General features: G+C 41.1%; 1 protein-coding gene and 1 long non-coding RNA gene across 4 annotated transcripts in view; one reads left to right on the top strand and one right to left on the bottom strand.

Moving 5' to 3' along the window:
- Window positions 1–15,772, top strand: part of DNAAF9 (dynein axonemal assembly factor 9) — an 83,495-nt gene that overhangs the window by 19,595 nt on the left and 48,128 nt on the right. For all 3 annotated transcript variants that reach the window (XR_014583175.1, XM_083833053.1, XM_083833054.1), the window contains exons 5-7: window positions 1,971–2,067; window positions 3,370–3,476; window positions 5,851–5,928. Coding sequence is in view for 2 of the 3 variants with exons in the window: in XM_083833053.1 (XP_083689179.1) it covers window positions 1,971–2,067; window positions 3,370–3,476; window positions 5,851–5,928 (282 nt within the window). In the remaining variant the exon portion in view is untranslated. The remainder of the gene's footprint in view (window positions 1–1,970; window positions 2,068–3,369; window positions 3,477–5,850; window positions 5,929–15,772) is intronic.
- LOC310898287 lies at window positions 6,746–15,477 on the bottom strand. Its single transcript, XR_014583176.1, has 2 exons — window positions 10,749–15,477; window positions 6,746–9,954 (listed from the first exon to the last, which is right to left on the bottom strand). It is a non-coding gene; the product is annotated as an uncharacterized lncRNA (long non-coding RNA).

Raw genomic sequence — 15,772 nt, 5'->3', positions numbered from 1 at the left:
CTCCTCGCATTCTTCCTTCCTGTTTGCCTTTAACAGGGGCATGGGCTTTTCAGTGAATATCCTAGTTAGTGGAGGAAAAAAACCACATTATTGAAGAATGCTCATTTTCAAAGTGGACAAGTTAGATAAAACAGTGAAATTTAATGCATATCGTATAAGCTTTCTAGGTGTCATTACTGCACCAGTTACGAAAAGGGCTGTACGCATATCTGCAGTTACGGATAGCGAACAAGCATCTAGCATGCTGTCCAAACCCAAGTTCTCCTTCTGATGGCATTTTCAGTTATGAGAAACTGGCAGCTGTTTAGTGCTTGGCTTTGAACTAAGGCTTTGATCTGGTTTCCTGGGATTCAAAACAGAGCGCATCATGGAGGAACTTGGTATGCTTCTTAAAATCAGGCTCGTCTCAAAAGAACTTGTTCTTAAAAGAAATTTCTGGTGTGCTGCCTGACACTCACAAGAGCTGTACATAAAAAGCTCATAATCGTGTAATTTACCTGTATGTTAAGTTCAGAGCAGTGTAAAATGAATAAAAAGAAGTCAAGAAATCACTGCTGCATTCTGATGTGTGCTTGCAGTCCAGAAGCCAGCCATATCAGGGGCTGCACCAAAAGCAGCCTGGCACCGGGGTGAGGGAGGGGATTGTCCCCCTCTGCTCCGCTCTCATGAGACCCCACCTGGAGCCCTGAATTCAGCTTTGGGTTCCCCAGCACAAGAAGGACATGAAACTGTTAGAACAAGTCCAGAGGAGAGCCACAGAGATGATCGATAGGCTGGAGCACCTCTGCTATGAAGACAGGCTGAGGGAGTTGGGGTTGTTCAGCCTGGAGAAGAGAAGGCTCTGGGGGAGACCTCACAGCAGTCTACCAGTACCTAAAGGGGCTGCAGGAGAGCTGGGGAGGGACTCCTTGTCTGGGGGTGCAGTGATAGGACAAGGGGTGATGGCTTTAAACTAACGGAGGGCAGATTTACATTAGATATAAAGAAGAAGTTCTCTCCTTTGAGGTTGGTGAGGCACTGGCACAGGTTTCCCAGGGAAGCTGTGGGTGCCCCATCCCTGGACATGTTCAAGGGCAGGTTGGATGGGGCTCTGAGCAAGCTGGTCTAATAGGGCTGACCCTGCCCATGTCAGGGGGATCGGAACTAGATGATCTTTAAGGTCCCTTCCAACCCAAGCCATTGTATGATTCTGATCTTGCTCTAAAAAATAAGTGTCTCTTGAAATACCCAAAGGTGCTAAGCCTGCTGCAGAGTTGCTGCTACGCTGTGTAAAAATGTTTTTTGTGTGATATACCTCTTCAATCTAATTTTCAACCTCCTCTGAGCCATAAGTATGGCATTTGCACTTTGTTCCTGCTCTAGTGCTAGAAATATGGTATGGAGTGAAAAAAATGACTTCAGTCTGCTCCTCTTGTGAAAGAAGAAGATGGTGTTGGCTGCTTTTCCTCTGCTTTTCTCCTGTTTTTCCTCCATATACTCCTCCCTCAGATAGCAATTAGTTGTCATTGCTTGTTTGTGACCTGAGGCATATCTGGTCAGTCTGCTGTCCGGGTTTAGTGTTGTTAACCTGGTAATACTTTTTTCCTCAATGGCAAGTTTTTTTTTTGTGGCACATCAGTTCGCATTCTCAAAATACTTTCCGTTGTTTAAAATTTATCCAGAATCTAGCAGGTTATGTTGAAAGACTTGATTAAAACTGGAAATAAAGTATGCATTTATGCTTTCGTATGACCTTACTAAAACCTTGCTTTAAAGGCTGATTTTTAAAAAAGTCTCTGTTGGCTTGAATGTATCCATGCTTTGATGTAATTTCCAAAACACAGATGCTAAAGTGGTTCTTTGGTCTCTGTAGGTAATAATATTTTAGTGAGTTACATGAAGTTATGTTTGCCATAGATTTAAAGCTATACAGTACATGTTTTCTTTAATATAAAACTAACAGTCGAATAATTTTAAATTATTTCTTTCAGTATGAAGATGAAGAAGCTGCAGAGGAGTTCAAAATTTCCAGCTTCGTAGACATGGTTCGAGATTGTAGTCGCATTGGTATTCCATACAGCTGCCAAGGTAGGTTAGTTTGTGTTATGCTTAGTGCAAGTATTCTGCAGCATGCAAGCCATTCAGTTCAGGGAGTGAAGTTTTCCTTGCCTTTGGTAAGAAATAAGGATTAATATGTCATTAGTTTCCTTCTAGGCTTTTTTTTTTTTTACTTAGAGGTTGAGTTTCTTTCTGAAAAACGTAAGCCCTTAGACTTCATCTGAAGAGTGAATGTTCACAGCGTGAGGAAAAGAAGTAATTTGCATTCAGAGGAGTATGTACTGCTGCCACAGAAGTTCTCTGTTCAGATGGGAGCTTCAGATAAATGCTCCTTTATGTAAGGAAACAATAAAGATTTCGTTATGCAAGTTTCCTTTTTTAGCACTGAAAAAACTGGACTGCACGGCTTCCTGTTATGATCTGTAGGCAGACATGCAGTCTGAGCAATGTAATCTTACGTTGTTTAGTCAAGTGTACTTCCCAGCATCCCGAACAGCAAATATTGCAAAAGCAGTGCAATACATGCTGCTTCACTTTGTAGCATGTTTTTGTTTCATCCTTAGTAAAGTAGGTGAGAGACAAACTGTGTTATAATAAAAAATAGGCTTTTTTGAACTGTTTAGGTTCAAACCAAACTACTTCAGTTAGCTTTGCTTTCTCTATAATAGTACTGCATTTCCATTCCATGTGTGTTTTCATAGTTAAAACAGCTGCGTCTGGAAACCGTTTTTCAGTTCTTCATTGCTTCCCTTGAGGAAAAAGGTGATGTGCTCTCACTGCCTGGAAAATCCTTAATGTGTCAGGGCAGGGGGGAAGAGTGGAGTCCCTTTGTTAGGAAGTCCCTACAGAAGGTGTTTAGCTTAAGGATGATGATCGTGCTTCAATTTAGATGGATTCCAGCTTCACTGATTAGTAGTGTTATACCAGGCTAAATAGTTTTTCCTCTCCACCAACCTAAAATTCTGATTAAAATGGGGACAATGATGTCTTTAACTTAGGGATAGATAATTGGAGATTCTGGAGTAAGCAATGCTTCTTGTGTTTTAGCTTGACTTTTAATGGACACAGTTTTGCTAATGTCCTTGGAAAGACATTTGCACGAAAAAGTAATATTTTCTTTTTCCCTGGGGAAAAAGGGTACAAAATTTTGGGTGTAGAGAGTATTTTTCAGAAGCTTTTCTTCACCAAAAACCACTTTTCAGTTACAGGTTTGACATTGTACAGGCAAATATGATAGTCGAGAGCCTTTGTTAGAATCTCAGAACAGCTCTAGCATCTTAGTGGAAATTGGTAAACTGATGGTATTAGAAAATGTTTAAATTTTTTTTGCAGGTCATCTACAGATATTTGATATGTTCATTGTTGAAAAGTGGCCAATAGTGCAGGCTTTTGCACTGGAAGGAATTGGGGGTGACGGCTTCTTTACAATGAAATACGAAGTGAGTATTTGCTTTTCATCTTCTTGAGTCTTCCTTTTTGAAGCAGCAGTAAGTTCGTGGAATAATTTAAGCCACAAAGTACCTTATGGGATCATCTAGTCCTGCCTCACTACTTATAGTAGGGTCAATTTCTAAGTTGGATCAATTTTCTTGGGATTTTATCAGTCTGCATTTTGAGCATCCAAGGACAGAGACACTGTGGCCTCACTGAAAGGCTGCTAGGAGCTACGCAGTGCTCTGCCCTGGATAAGTGATGACTGTTTGGTTCCACCCCGAGCCTCCTGCTGTGATTTACAACTTTGATGTTCTACAGCATCATCTACTACTAGCAGACAAAGCTTCTTCAGCTCTGCTAGCTGGGAGTTGTTCTTCAGGAGTAGTGTAACAGAAGCGGGTTAGTAACAAATGCTGCATTTCCTAGGTCATTGGTTCTGACACAGGAAATGAATCTACTTTTCTCACCAGCATTGTATATTCTTGGGTCATCATAGCCTCTTGAATAGGGCATTGGATAAGATTTTGGATCATGCTTCTAGTTTAAATAATGATTTGCTGTTCCACTCTGAGTAACTTGTGTCACTTGATTTGCTTATTAAAGATACACTAACAGCATCTTCAGAGGAAAGCTTCATATTGAAGTACTTGTACGTAGCTTCGTTTATTTCATTTTCTTGGACCTCTGCCAAAGAAATGCAGATGTTCCATCTTTTTGTCACTCCTTTTTGTTTTTTTACAGTCAGTGTTCTTCGTCTGATAATTGAAGCTGGCGGGGGACACAAAGAATTAATAGTACCATTGTTAGTCTCATCACGTTATACTGTACGTGCTTGCGCAAATGTCTTGTGTTAGTTCCTGTGTGCCTTTTCCACCAATATCTACCTTGATGCTTTTCCTTCGTTCTCTTGCTAGTAGCATAACCACCTTGTGTGAACCTGTCAGAATTGTTAAATGTCAAGTGCAGATAGGTGAGCATCTTTGTGCAGGTCTGACTGGGGAGCGGTTGCCCTTCTTGATGTCAGAAACAAGTCAATAAAAAATTGACTGTGGGAACTCGCAGGGAGTTGTTTGGATCTTCATTTGCACTCACCCAATTTACTTCATGAATCTGCAGAAGCTTTGGGAAGATGTATGTAGAGTGTGGTGTTGGCTTTGTGAAGGCAGAGCCTTTCTAATCTGATGTGAGAGTTGATACTGTCCTTATGGCACTCTCGAAGCCTTAAAAGGAGCAATGCAAATCCTCACTATCGGAAGAGCAAGCATGTTAACTCGCCTTTCAGCCACGTTCCAGCATGGCTTCTTCTTCCTCCTTAGAACTGTAAGGGGATTTCAAGTGGGAAGTGGAATTCTTAACATTTTACCTAACTGTTTGTGCATGGCAGTCTGCTAAGCAGCTGCTGTATGTCATAGACAAGGAGGAAAAAACAATCTATGGGAGGAAAGAGATTTTTGAAATTTAATAATTTTTCCACTATTAAAATGTGTTCTTGATCCATTTCTAGCTCCTCAAACTTAGCTTCCCCCTGCTGTGCATTCAATGCTGCAAAATCTAAAAATCTGAAATCCAGTGATAACGTGTTAATCCTTTATTCAGTGTTTTAAGGATACTTGTTTTCTTACATGACAGAACTCTAGCAGCTAAGAAATGTTTCCTGTGTTCTGCAGTAGAATAAACATATAATTTATTCAAGGTGCCGTAATTCAGAAAATTTACTGTACCGATAATTGAATGGAAGTTAATGTCTGGGATATCATTATTGCCATAGCTTATGGTATATGTAATTGGAATAGCTATGTAAAGCAGTGGTTTAAGAAAATTACAGTCTGTTGCATTTTGAGTTAAGGGAGTGTGGGGGAACACAGTAAATATAGACGTTATTCGCATACAGGTGTCCCTCTAGGAATGTATTTTGGAATAGTGTTTTTGTACACATCATCTTAAAGCGTGGAAGAAGGTAATGCTAATTGCGAAGTTAAACTAGCTTTGCCTAAACTTCAGTTTTGCATAGAGTGAGAATGGACTATTGTCTAGGACTAGTAACTTTGGAATCTACTTCTTGTCTGTCCCAGGAAACTGATCTTTCCCTTCCAGCTAATATTATTCTTAACTGTTAATTCAGTTTCCAAAAATATTTTGTGAAATTGTTTAAAAGGTGCAAGCAAAACTTTTCATGTACTTGAGGACATGAGCATCCAGAATATTGGCATCATTTCTGGTCAATTCTTTCGTAAACCGTAGTGGAAAAACATTTCTGATTTCAGAGTTGAGGAGGACTTTGGGCAGTATTCTGCAAGTCTGTTTCAGTGCAGCTTAAACCTGTATGTGTGGTGTTTATCCTGGCATTTTTCACAGAAGTCCATTTAAAATATTTTGCAGCTAATGGATGTCAGCGTTGATTTGTGGAAAACATACAGCAAGATGGATCCAGTTTCCTTGGAGGACTTGGTATTTGAGGTAATGCAGGTGTAATTTTCTGATTCAGTGACTGTTAGTCTGGATGCAGAGCTAAGTTGTTGTGTGCCTTTAGTCTTATTTTTTGATTTTATTTTTAATAGTGCTTACAATCTACTGGATCCGCATAGTGATTGCAGGGTCTGTGAAATAGCTCATCTTGGATTCCTTAAAGTTCTTAAAACGCCTGAAGTTCCTACAAAAGATTCCCTAAGTCTTGTGATATTATTCAGGTCACAGGGCTATGTACAAAGTTGTATGTTTGTGTGTGTTAATCCTCCATTTGTAGTGAGGGGGGGAAAAATCCATCCCTATAGCCATTCTTCACGAAAAAAACGTTTTCACGGTTGCTTTGTAACTGCTTTAAGTGGGTAACAGTGACACACAGTGGCTACCCTGAAGCTTTGTGAAGTACAAACAATAGGTTAGGTGATTCCTTATTTTAAAGAGTTGATCTGATCTCAATGCTAGAAAAGGGAGACGTATATGAGTATTAGCATATATAATTTGTCTTTATGTGAGTTCTCAAAACTGAATTTCTACCTTCTCTGATTTACCCGTTGTACTTGCTCAGGTAGTCAAAATAAGACGTTATTTCTACCAGAACCGGTTACAGACCAAGTTTTGCATTTGTGGCTATACCTTCCCTAAATGTAGACTGAAGTTAATCAGTTAATGTTTTTTGCCAAGCTAGAAACTGAAGAATTAATGAACAACCAAGTCTCCTGAATACCTGAGCTACATTTACAGAAGATATAGCCAGAAGACTGAAGTTAATGAATATGTTAGCGTTCATGAAGACACATAATCCACAAAGTGATTATATGAAGGTGCTTTATTAGGCGCCGGAAGTTAGGGGCATGCCTGCCCAAATCTAACTTCGTCTGATTTGTTTTCTTGGTTCTCTTTTATCTCCTAAGATACTACATATGCATTAGGTTTCACAACTCATCTATGCATATTCATTTCCTAGCTCCACCTAGCCTCGCTTCGTATGCTAATTATCTTATCAGTCCTTCTGCGCTTGCGTATCACTCTCTGGTGGTCGTCCGGGTGGTCGTCGGGATGAAGTAAGATGTCTTCATCAGAGTTGAACTTTTTAACCTTTCCTTTTCACGCATGCTCTCTGAGCCCTTGGTCTCAGTCCAAACCGCAAGGTTGGTTTGACCCAGTTCCCAGAGTCCAAGAAGCCCCAGTTATCTAGATGTCTTGCAAATTGAGCATTCTTTTAATCCTCCTTACTCCTCATCATGAATTGGTGCATTCTCATGTTACCCTTGCACATATATTTTGTATCTTCCAAGCGCAGCCTCGGAACAGTACATCGCAAATGTAACATACTAAACAATATTGTATTATTTCTTCTTCTATTACTAACATTTCCCCCCTTTGAAAGCATTTCACTCCTTTCGAGGAGGGCAAATGCTTTCACTAACTAACTAAAATATTTTACACTCAGTGCTCACCAATAATATAATCACGGAAAATTACATCATTAAGAATCAAGGAAATTACAAAGATTAGGATTGTCACAACATTTCATAAGTCCACCACTTCTGCTTTATGTTACGTTCACCCTTCTGGTTGGGTTCACTTGATCTGAAACTGATCTTGTCTATTCGGTTTTCATTCTATTTCACCTCCTGGGTTCCTCAGATTCTTTCTCTGAAATCCAAAGTTGTTAGATGCCGGTGGAGGATATTGAGGATGTGGTTCCATTTGCTGAGCAATAGTTTGCATCACTGTCCGGTTCCAGGTTGTCTTCCTTAGAATCAGACTTTTCAGCATTATAAATGTTAACCAAATTAGTACCCCTACAATCACCAATATAATTATTGTCTCCAGTAAGGACTTAACCCAATTACTAATATTCCATCCACTAAAAATTTTATCCAACCAACTCGTTGTCATATCTTTCTCTTCCTGTTCTGCATCTTGTTCCACTCGAGCCAGTTGTTCTATGTCATGTTCTACGTCAATAGTCACATTTGGAATGTGGATGCAGCAATGATCAATACGATCTTTTAGAAATCCACATACTCCATGTTCCTTTAATAACAGTGTATCTAATGCTAATCGATTCTGTAGCACCATTTTAGTTGTAGCTTGTAGTTGGATATTAAGGTCTCTAAAGCCTTCTTTTGTGGCTCTCGCAAGCCTACTCACTTGTCCTGTAAGTTTATAAATCATTTCCCTATTTCGATAAGTAGCTACCTGTGCAAATAGAGATTCTAACGCCCAACTGAATTTTACTCCATCTGAGGGTTCATGCCATGTATCTTCATCTGCCCCTTCTTCTAAACTTCTTTTTGCCCTATTAATTTGTAGGGTTTCCAACTTTCCCTTAAAAGGAGACTTTTTCCATATTGGACACAATGTGGGGAGTCCTAGAGTTATTTCTTTTACTTCCCCATCTATCGGCAGGTGTGTAGTCCAAGTTCCATCACTGGCTGCCCATACAAATTGTCCTGGACTTTGTATGGTACTATAGCTACAATCCACTGCGACTTGACTAGCCTGGCTATTTCTTTCCGAATTGTACTTAATTCCTCGGCAAGCACATCCTGCCCTAAGAGCTATCAATACCGGAAGTAAGTGCTCAACATCTTCATTATTACTGTCGCAAGTATATTTCTTCTCACAAGTCCACCAAGCTACCTTTGTTGACTCTTGTCTACCACTACTGTCAGCCCGGCTTACTGTATAAAACTGATCAGTTCCATTCTGCTTTCCCTGCCATTTAATACACCATGATGTATTCCCTCCATACTGGAATTTCTGCAATAAACTTACTGTCCAATCACTATCCCACCCTTTCATTCCTTTTGGCTCATTTTTCTCTTGACATTCCCAAACAATCTTTTCTCTAACTCCTTCTACTACACGTAGTTCATCGTAATAACACTGTCCCACATTCTTAAATCTGCCTATCGTTATGAAATGGTAGTTCTTCTTTTCACATTCAGACCTTGATGTTGGGGGGCTCAGTTTCCTATAGTATTGTGTAACATTTATCCTCTCTAGAACTTTCACTTCTTTACATTGAATTGTTTCATTTCCTTTTACTTGGGGCAGTGGGGAGGTTATTATACCCCACTCAAGCGGGTCCCCCGTTGCTTTTGGGATGGGCAAACAAGCAGTAATTCTATCAGTTCCTTTCATTATGGCAAAATCTTTAATCAATCCTACCAGTAAATTCTCTGATGGTTGCCTAGGTGGGATCTGTACCACTTGTGTCCATGGTACCTGGCCCTCTCTTTTTCTTCTAGATACTTTTTGGTGGGCTACCAATATTCCTTTATCCAATTTCGGATATACGAATATTTCTCTTATCCCGTAATCTGTGCTATTTTCATGTGTTACCACGCACCGGTAATTTCCTTTGTTGACTTTAGTAACACTAAACAGGGTTAAGGTGGTAGCTCCTCTCAGTTGTTGGCCCAGTTCTATGGTTATACTTACGTACGCCTTCCCCTTCCATCCAGCCTTCAATCCTGTATTGTCCCTGGTTGTGTCTACGTATATTTCCTGGCTCTGTCCGGAGTCACTTATTTTTTCCCAGACCACCTGTAGAGAGCTAATTGTTATTGGTTTATCGTTGTGCATTCCACATTCCAAAGTAACATTTTCTCCTCTGAATATTTCCTCTTTCTTATATTTTTCTGGTATTTCTAGGAACCCAATTACAAGGTATTTACACAAAACAATTACTGTTATCGTTACTGTTGTTAAGAACCCCAACATTGTATGGTTATACACGCTTCATCTGTAGTTTTGTATCTCCGATTGCTCGCACTGACCAAAATTCGGGAACCTTTTTCACCCGAGTATAATGAATCCAAGCATCCACCCCTTCTACCTTTACAGCTGTAAAAGTAGTCAATAATACTTGATAAGGTCCGGCCCACCGTTCTCTCAGGGGTTCTTCATTCCAGTTTTTAATGTACACTTGGTCACCTGGCTGAATGTCGTGGACAGGATTTTCCAGTGCCAACGGTCAGTTCCACACCAGAACACTTCGAAGTTGAGCTAAAGTTTTACCAAGAGACAATACATGATTATGAACATCCTGGTTCCCTGTTATATGCATGTTAGGATTTGGTTCTGGGGATTCGTAAGGCTTTCCATACATTATCTCGTATGGGCTTACTGACATTCCACTCCTTGGCTTTATCCTTATTCTCAATAAGGCTATAGGCAAAGCTTGTGGCCATTGTATTTTGGCTTCCTGGCAGATTTTACTGATCTGTCCCTTTAGAGTTTGGTTCATCCTTTCTACCTGTCCACTAGATTGGGGTCTCCATGCAGTATGTAAATTCCAAGAAATTCCTAATAGTCGACTTACGTCTTTAACCACAGATGAAACAAAGTGCGGCCCCCTATCCGAGGATATTCCTAATGGTACCCCAAACCTCGGAATGATTTCCCGCAGTAACCATTTTACTGTCTCTTTAGCTTGATTGGTGCGACAGGGAAGGGCTTCCGGCCATCCGGAAAAGGTGTCAACCCCTACTAACAAATACCTATATTCCCCGGTCCTAGGTAACTCTACAAAATCAACTTGCCAGTAATCTCCTGGTTCTATTCCTACTCTAACTCTTCCCATTTCAGCATGTTTTCTTGCTACTGGATTATTTTTCAGACAAATCTCACACTTTGACATTACTGATTTTGCCATTGTTAACATATGTGTAGAGATGATGCTACGTTTTAAAAATGTTGCCATTGCCTCTGCACCCCAGTGACACTCATTATGTCTTGTCTGAAGTATCTCTCGCATCACCAAGGGGGGTATTACTACCTGGCCCGTAGCAGTTACATACCGTCCATCAGAGTTCTTTCGGGCCTTTAGGAGATTTGCTAATTTCTCATCCTCTGGTGAATATCTTGGTTCCTTGGGAAGATTAAGACAAGTGGGGCCTACCTTGAGTGGTACCAAAGCCATTACATTCCACACCTCCCGAGCAATTTGTCGAGCTGCTCGATCTGCCAGCCGATTCCCTTCTGATATTTTTGAGGTTCCTCCTTGATGAGCTTTACAGTGCATAATAGCCACTTGCTTTGGTTTTTGTACCGCATTTATCAAATTTAACACCTCCTCTTGATATCTTATATTGGCTCCTTGTGAGGACAACAGCCCTCTTTCTTTCCATAATGCTCCATGAACATGGACTACTCCAAAAGCATACTTTGAATCTGTCCAAATATTTACCATCTTCCCTTTACTCAGTTCCAGTGCTCGAGTCAGGGCTATCAGTTCTGCTCGCTGTGCTGATGTTCCAGGTGGTAAAGGTTTTGCTTCGATCACTGTCTTCAGGGTTGTTACTGCATACCCTGCATATCGTGTTCCATTCTCCACAAAACTACTACCATCAGTAAAAAGTTCCCAGTCATACCTTTCAAGGGGTACATCCTTCAAATCCTCGCGGCTGGCATGGGTATGTTCGATTATTTCCACACAATTGTGTTCCAACGGTCCTTCTTCTGGAACAGTTCCTAAAAATACTGCTGGATTTAACAGGTTAGTTGTTTTCAAGGTTACGTCATCTTGTTCAGTTAGTATTGCCTGATATTTCATCATTCGGCTGGGTGATAGCCAGTGGCCCCCCTTTTGTTCTAAAACAGTTGTTACCATATGTGGTACAAAAACTTCAATATGTTTTCCCATTTGAAGGCAAATAATTTTCTACTATCTTTATCAAGAGGTATGCAAAAGAAGGCATCCTTTAAATCTATCACAGTAAACCATTTATATATCTCTCTCACAGATGTTAACAATGTGTAAGGATTAGCCACTACCGGGTGAATGTCCTTTGTTATTTCATTTATTGCTCTAAGATCTTGTACCAATCTATACTCACCATTCGGCTTCCTTACTGGAAAAATTGGAGTATTGTATTCCGATTTACATTCTTCCAGAATCTGATGTTTGAGAAATTTGTCAATAATTTTCACTGTCCCCTGCCTAGCTTCTATCTTAAGTGGATATTGTTTGATTCGAACAGGTTTGGCTCCTTCCTTTAATTCCACCTTTACCGGTTGTGCCAGTTTCGACTTCCCTGGTACATCTGTTTCCCATACTGTTGGTATAACTGCATTTTCTACTTCTCTTGGAATATTAACAAAGGGTTTATCTTTGATCATTAGGATTTGTCCTACTTTGGACTCAGGTACCTTCATTATTAATTCTCCATCCTCAAAGGTTATTGTTGCATCTAATTTAGCTAATAGATCCCGTCCCAAGAGTGGAATCGGGCATTCTGGTACATACAAGAATTCATGGGTTAGTTCCTTACCCCCAAAACGCAAATCAAGGGGTTGTAAGAATGGCCGTTCCTCCTCCTTCCCTGTGGCTCCAATTATTGTAGTTGTCTTAGTTCCCAATCGTCCTTTTAAACTATTTAACACTGAATATGTTGCTCCTATTACATTTACAGACTAATTAACACAGAGAAAGAAGCTCCTGTAACCAACAACAACAAAAAATTCAAGCCTCTCTCTTCGTTTCCTAGCTTTATTTCAACTAGTGGACCTGCTAGGGTAGATGCCCCAGGTCCCCGTCATTTCTGACTGTTGTAAGTTTATCCTGCAGCCTAAGACAAATTCTTTCTGATATCAGGGGCTGATTGCCCTAGAAAGAGGCTAGCCAATTGCCTCTGTTTGTTTTCTGAAGCCAGGTCCAAATTTTCGTCTTTTTTTTTTTTTTTTTTCCATTGCATTTCAAAGTTGGTCCAAAAATTCAAAAATTCCATAGGGTTTTCTTTTGGACCTTGTTGGAACAGATTCTCAATTCCCAATTTAACCAGATTTTGGTATTTACATAATTTCCGGGGTGGTAAGGGTCTTGGGGGGGGGGGGGGGGGGGGAGTCGGTCAGGGGAATGCAATGGTTGAAAGTTCCCTGAGCGGTCCCATTGGCAATCTGAGCTCACATAGGAACTCAGGTTGTTTTAAGAGTTAGCTGCTTTTCTGTTTCCATGACAACTCTCCCGGACCCATCACGGTCCCTCTGCCCCAGAGGGCTCACACCGCGATTTTGAGATCTCAGCCTCGGGTTGAGGCGGAACTATTAACATTCCTACATCCTCTTCCCCTGCTCATTCAACTTCAAACAGCTCTGTTAAATACTACATGCCACACAGCCTTTAACACCTTCAACAACCCTTTTAACACTTCCTTTATCTTCCTCCAGCCTGTACTTTTCTAATGCCAACACCAAAGGCTCAGTCAGGGGCCAACTTAATTCCATACCTTTTCCCTCCAAGATGCTGAAACAACATATCAGTATACAACATTTCATCCTATTTTCCTTCTCTCCTCAAAAACAATTGATCCATAAAGTGGCCATTTAGTTTATATAGTGGCCACAATTGATTGCAATACTTAGTGGAAATCCTCTTGCTTTCCGCGCCCCCCCCACTCCCCCTTCCGACAATATCCTTGCAATGTGCCAATATACACCCAAGGAGGCTTTCTTTAAAACGTCTTTGTTTTGGATATTACCCATTTCCTTGATTTCCCATTCCCTTTTATTTATTTATATTAATTACTGTCCCTTGTTTCAATTTCCACGCAAACCTTTTTATTGCAGGTTTTTACTATGTTTTCCTAGTCTTCTCAAATGTCCCAATTCTCTGGGATTAAACTCCACATACAAACTTCACTATTTCAGATTATTAATGACCCCCGTTCCAATCGTAAATCCACAGGACTTCGGAAAAACACCTGAAGCACTCAGCCTTCCGTCTTCTAGACAAACAATACCACCTTTTCCACAAAATTTACATTTCAACAAGGCCGAATTTCAAGCCGAATGCTAATTTTTCTCATGCACTTTGTTAGTAAGCCTACACAAAACAAGGAATCACTCCTGTGTATCCATCAAGACGGGGGTTTAAAAGGTATTGAGGCCTAAATAAATTCGCTCTCCCCCTTCTTACCAAATTCCCAGGGCTCAGGCCCGAACCACCAAAGAAGTGGCTCTCTGTTCTACCGCTTTGATAATCAGTCAGCCCCCCTCCCCCGATACTTGGGAAACCGACCAAACACCACCGCAAATATACTGAAACTTTTAAACTGTTATTTAGATAATGCTCCCACCTTCCTCCTTGTCACACTCAAAACATTTAAGAACGAAATAGGATTGCAAGATGCACCGCCGGGCCCGTGTATTGGGCACCACCAATCAACATTTGGATAAAGCAGCACTTCTTTTCGGTCTGTCATGCGCTTCGTTCATCTCCGGCCGCTCCCCTCGCGGAGAATACGGAACCGCGGATCGGAACTCCGCACTCGCTTCGCAGCGATGCTGCGTCTCACTCACAACACAATCACGCAATCACACAGAGGGGCCCCTTGCACTCTCGCTCACAAAATAACATTAATTGTAAGATAGTATTGTACTGTAAGGTTCCGTTTTCTGGCCAACTTTCTTGATCTTCTAGTTCATACTGTGGCCACCAAACATTACAGTAATCAACCAGTTTACCCTTTCGTAACTCCTGCCCGAAACACCCCTCCTTCCAGTGTGCTAGTAAACAGCCCAAAGGGGAGGATCGCGGTACCGAAGCATTACCGCCCAGAATACTTTTAAGTTTTTCCATTATCAGCTATAGCTTTTACCGAACCGAACCAGATGCTGAGCCTGCAGCAAAACCAGACCACTGATGCCGAACCTGCAGCGCTTTCGCGACTGTCTGACGGACGGCGCCTAGGCTTACCACGGGAATTCCCTAGCCCAACCGTGCGTGGCTTTCGCCGCGTCTGACCGGCAGGCTCCCAGACCAGATCGGTACCGATTACCAGAAAGCACCTTTTTCTTACCCTTTCAGAGGTACGTTGTGAGCAGCGGGGGTCGGTCGCGGCCGATGGCTCCCCGAGAAACTCCTCGGTGCCGGCTGGAGCGTGATCAGTTCGCGAGCCGCCTCAGCAGTGCCCACGAGGTCCCATCTGGGTCGCCAAAATGTTAGCGTTCATGAAGACACATAATCCACAAAGTGATTATATGAAGGTGCTTTATTAGGCGCCGGAAGTTAGGGGCATGCCTGCCCAAATCTAACTTCGTCTGATTTGTTTTCTTGGTTCTCTTTTATCTCCTAAGATACTACATATGCATTAGGTTTCACAACTCATCTATGCATATTCATTTCCTAGCTCCACCTAGCCTCGCTTCGTATGCTAATTATCTTATCAGTCCTTCTGCGCTTGCGTATCACTCTCTGGTGGTCGTCCGGGTGGTCGTCGGGATGAAGTAAGATGTCTTCATCAGAGTTGAACTTTTTAACCTTTCCTTTTCACGCATGCTCTCTGAGCCCTTGGTCTCAGTCCAAACCGCAAGGTTGGTTTGACCCAGTTCCCAGAGTCCAAGAAGCCCCAGTTATCTAGATGTCTTGCAAATTGAGCATTCTTTTAATCCTCCTTACTCCTCATCATGAATTGGTGCATTCTCATGTTACCCTTGCACATATATTTTGTATCTTCCAAGCGCAGCCTCGGAACAGTACATCGCAAATGTAACATACTAAACAATATTGTATTATTTCTTCTTCTATTACTAACAACTTTTTCAAACAACTCTGGTTTCATAGAAATTGGCTATTTTAAAAATGACTGACTTTCTCAGCAAGGATGAAATTGGGTGGCCTTAGAGTATTTGCAGTTGATAAATACTTTTTTTAGTTAACAGCTTTGGTTTTAACTCTTCTTGAGATTTAAAAGAAAGTTCTGTACAATATTGACGTGTTCCAAATAAGCTGACAAAAACATTTTAGTTCTTGGTTTCTATGAAAAGCTTATTTGAGGCTGAAATAATTCTGCAATAATACTACTCCCTGGATAGAAACCTTAAT

This window comes from Anser anser, assembly GCF_964211835.1.
Source record: "Anser anser genome assembly, chromosome: 4".
Classification (NCBI taxonomy): Eukaryota; Metazoa; Chordata; class Aves; order Anseriformes; family Anatidae; genus Anser; species Anser anser.
This window is presented reverse-complemented; position numbering and strand designations above follow the sequence as displayed.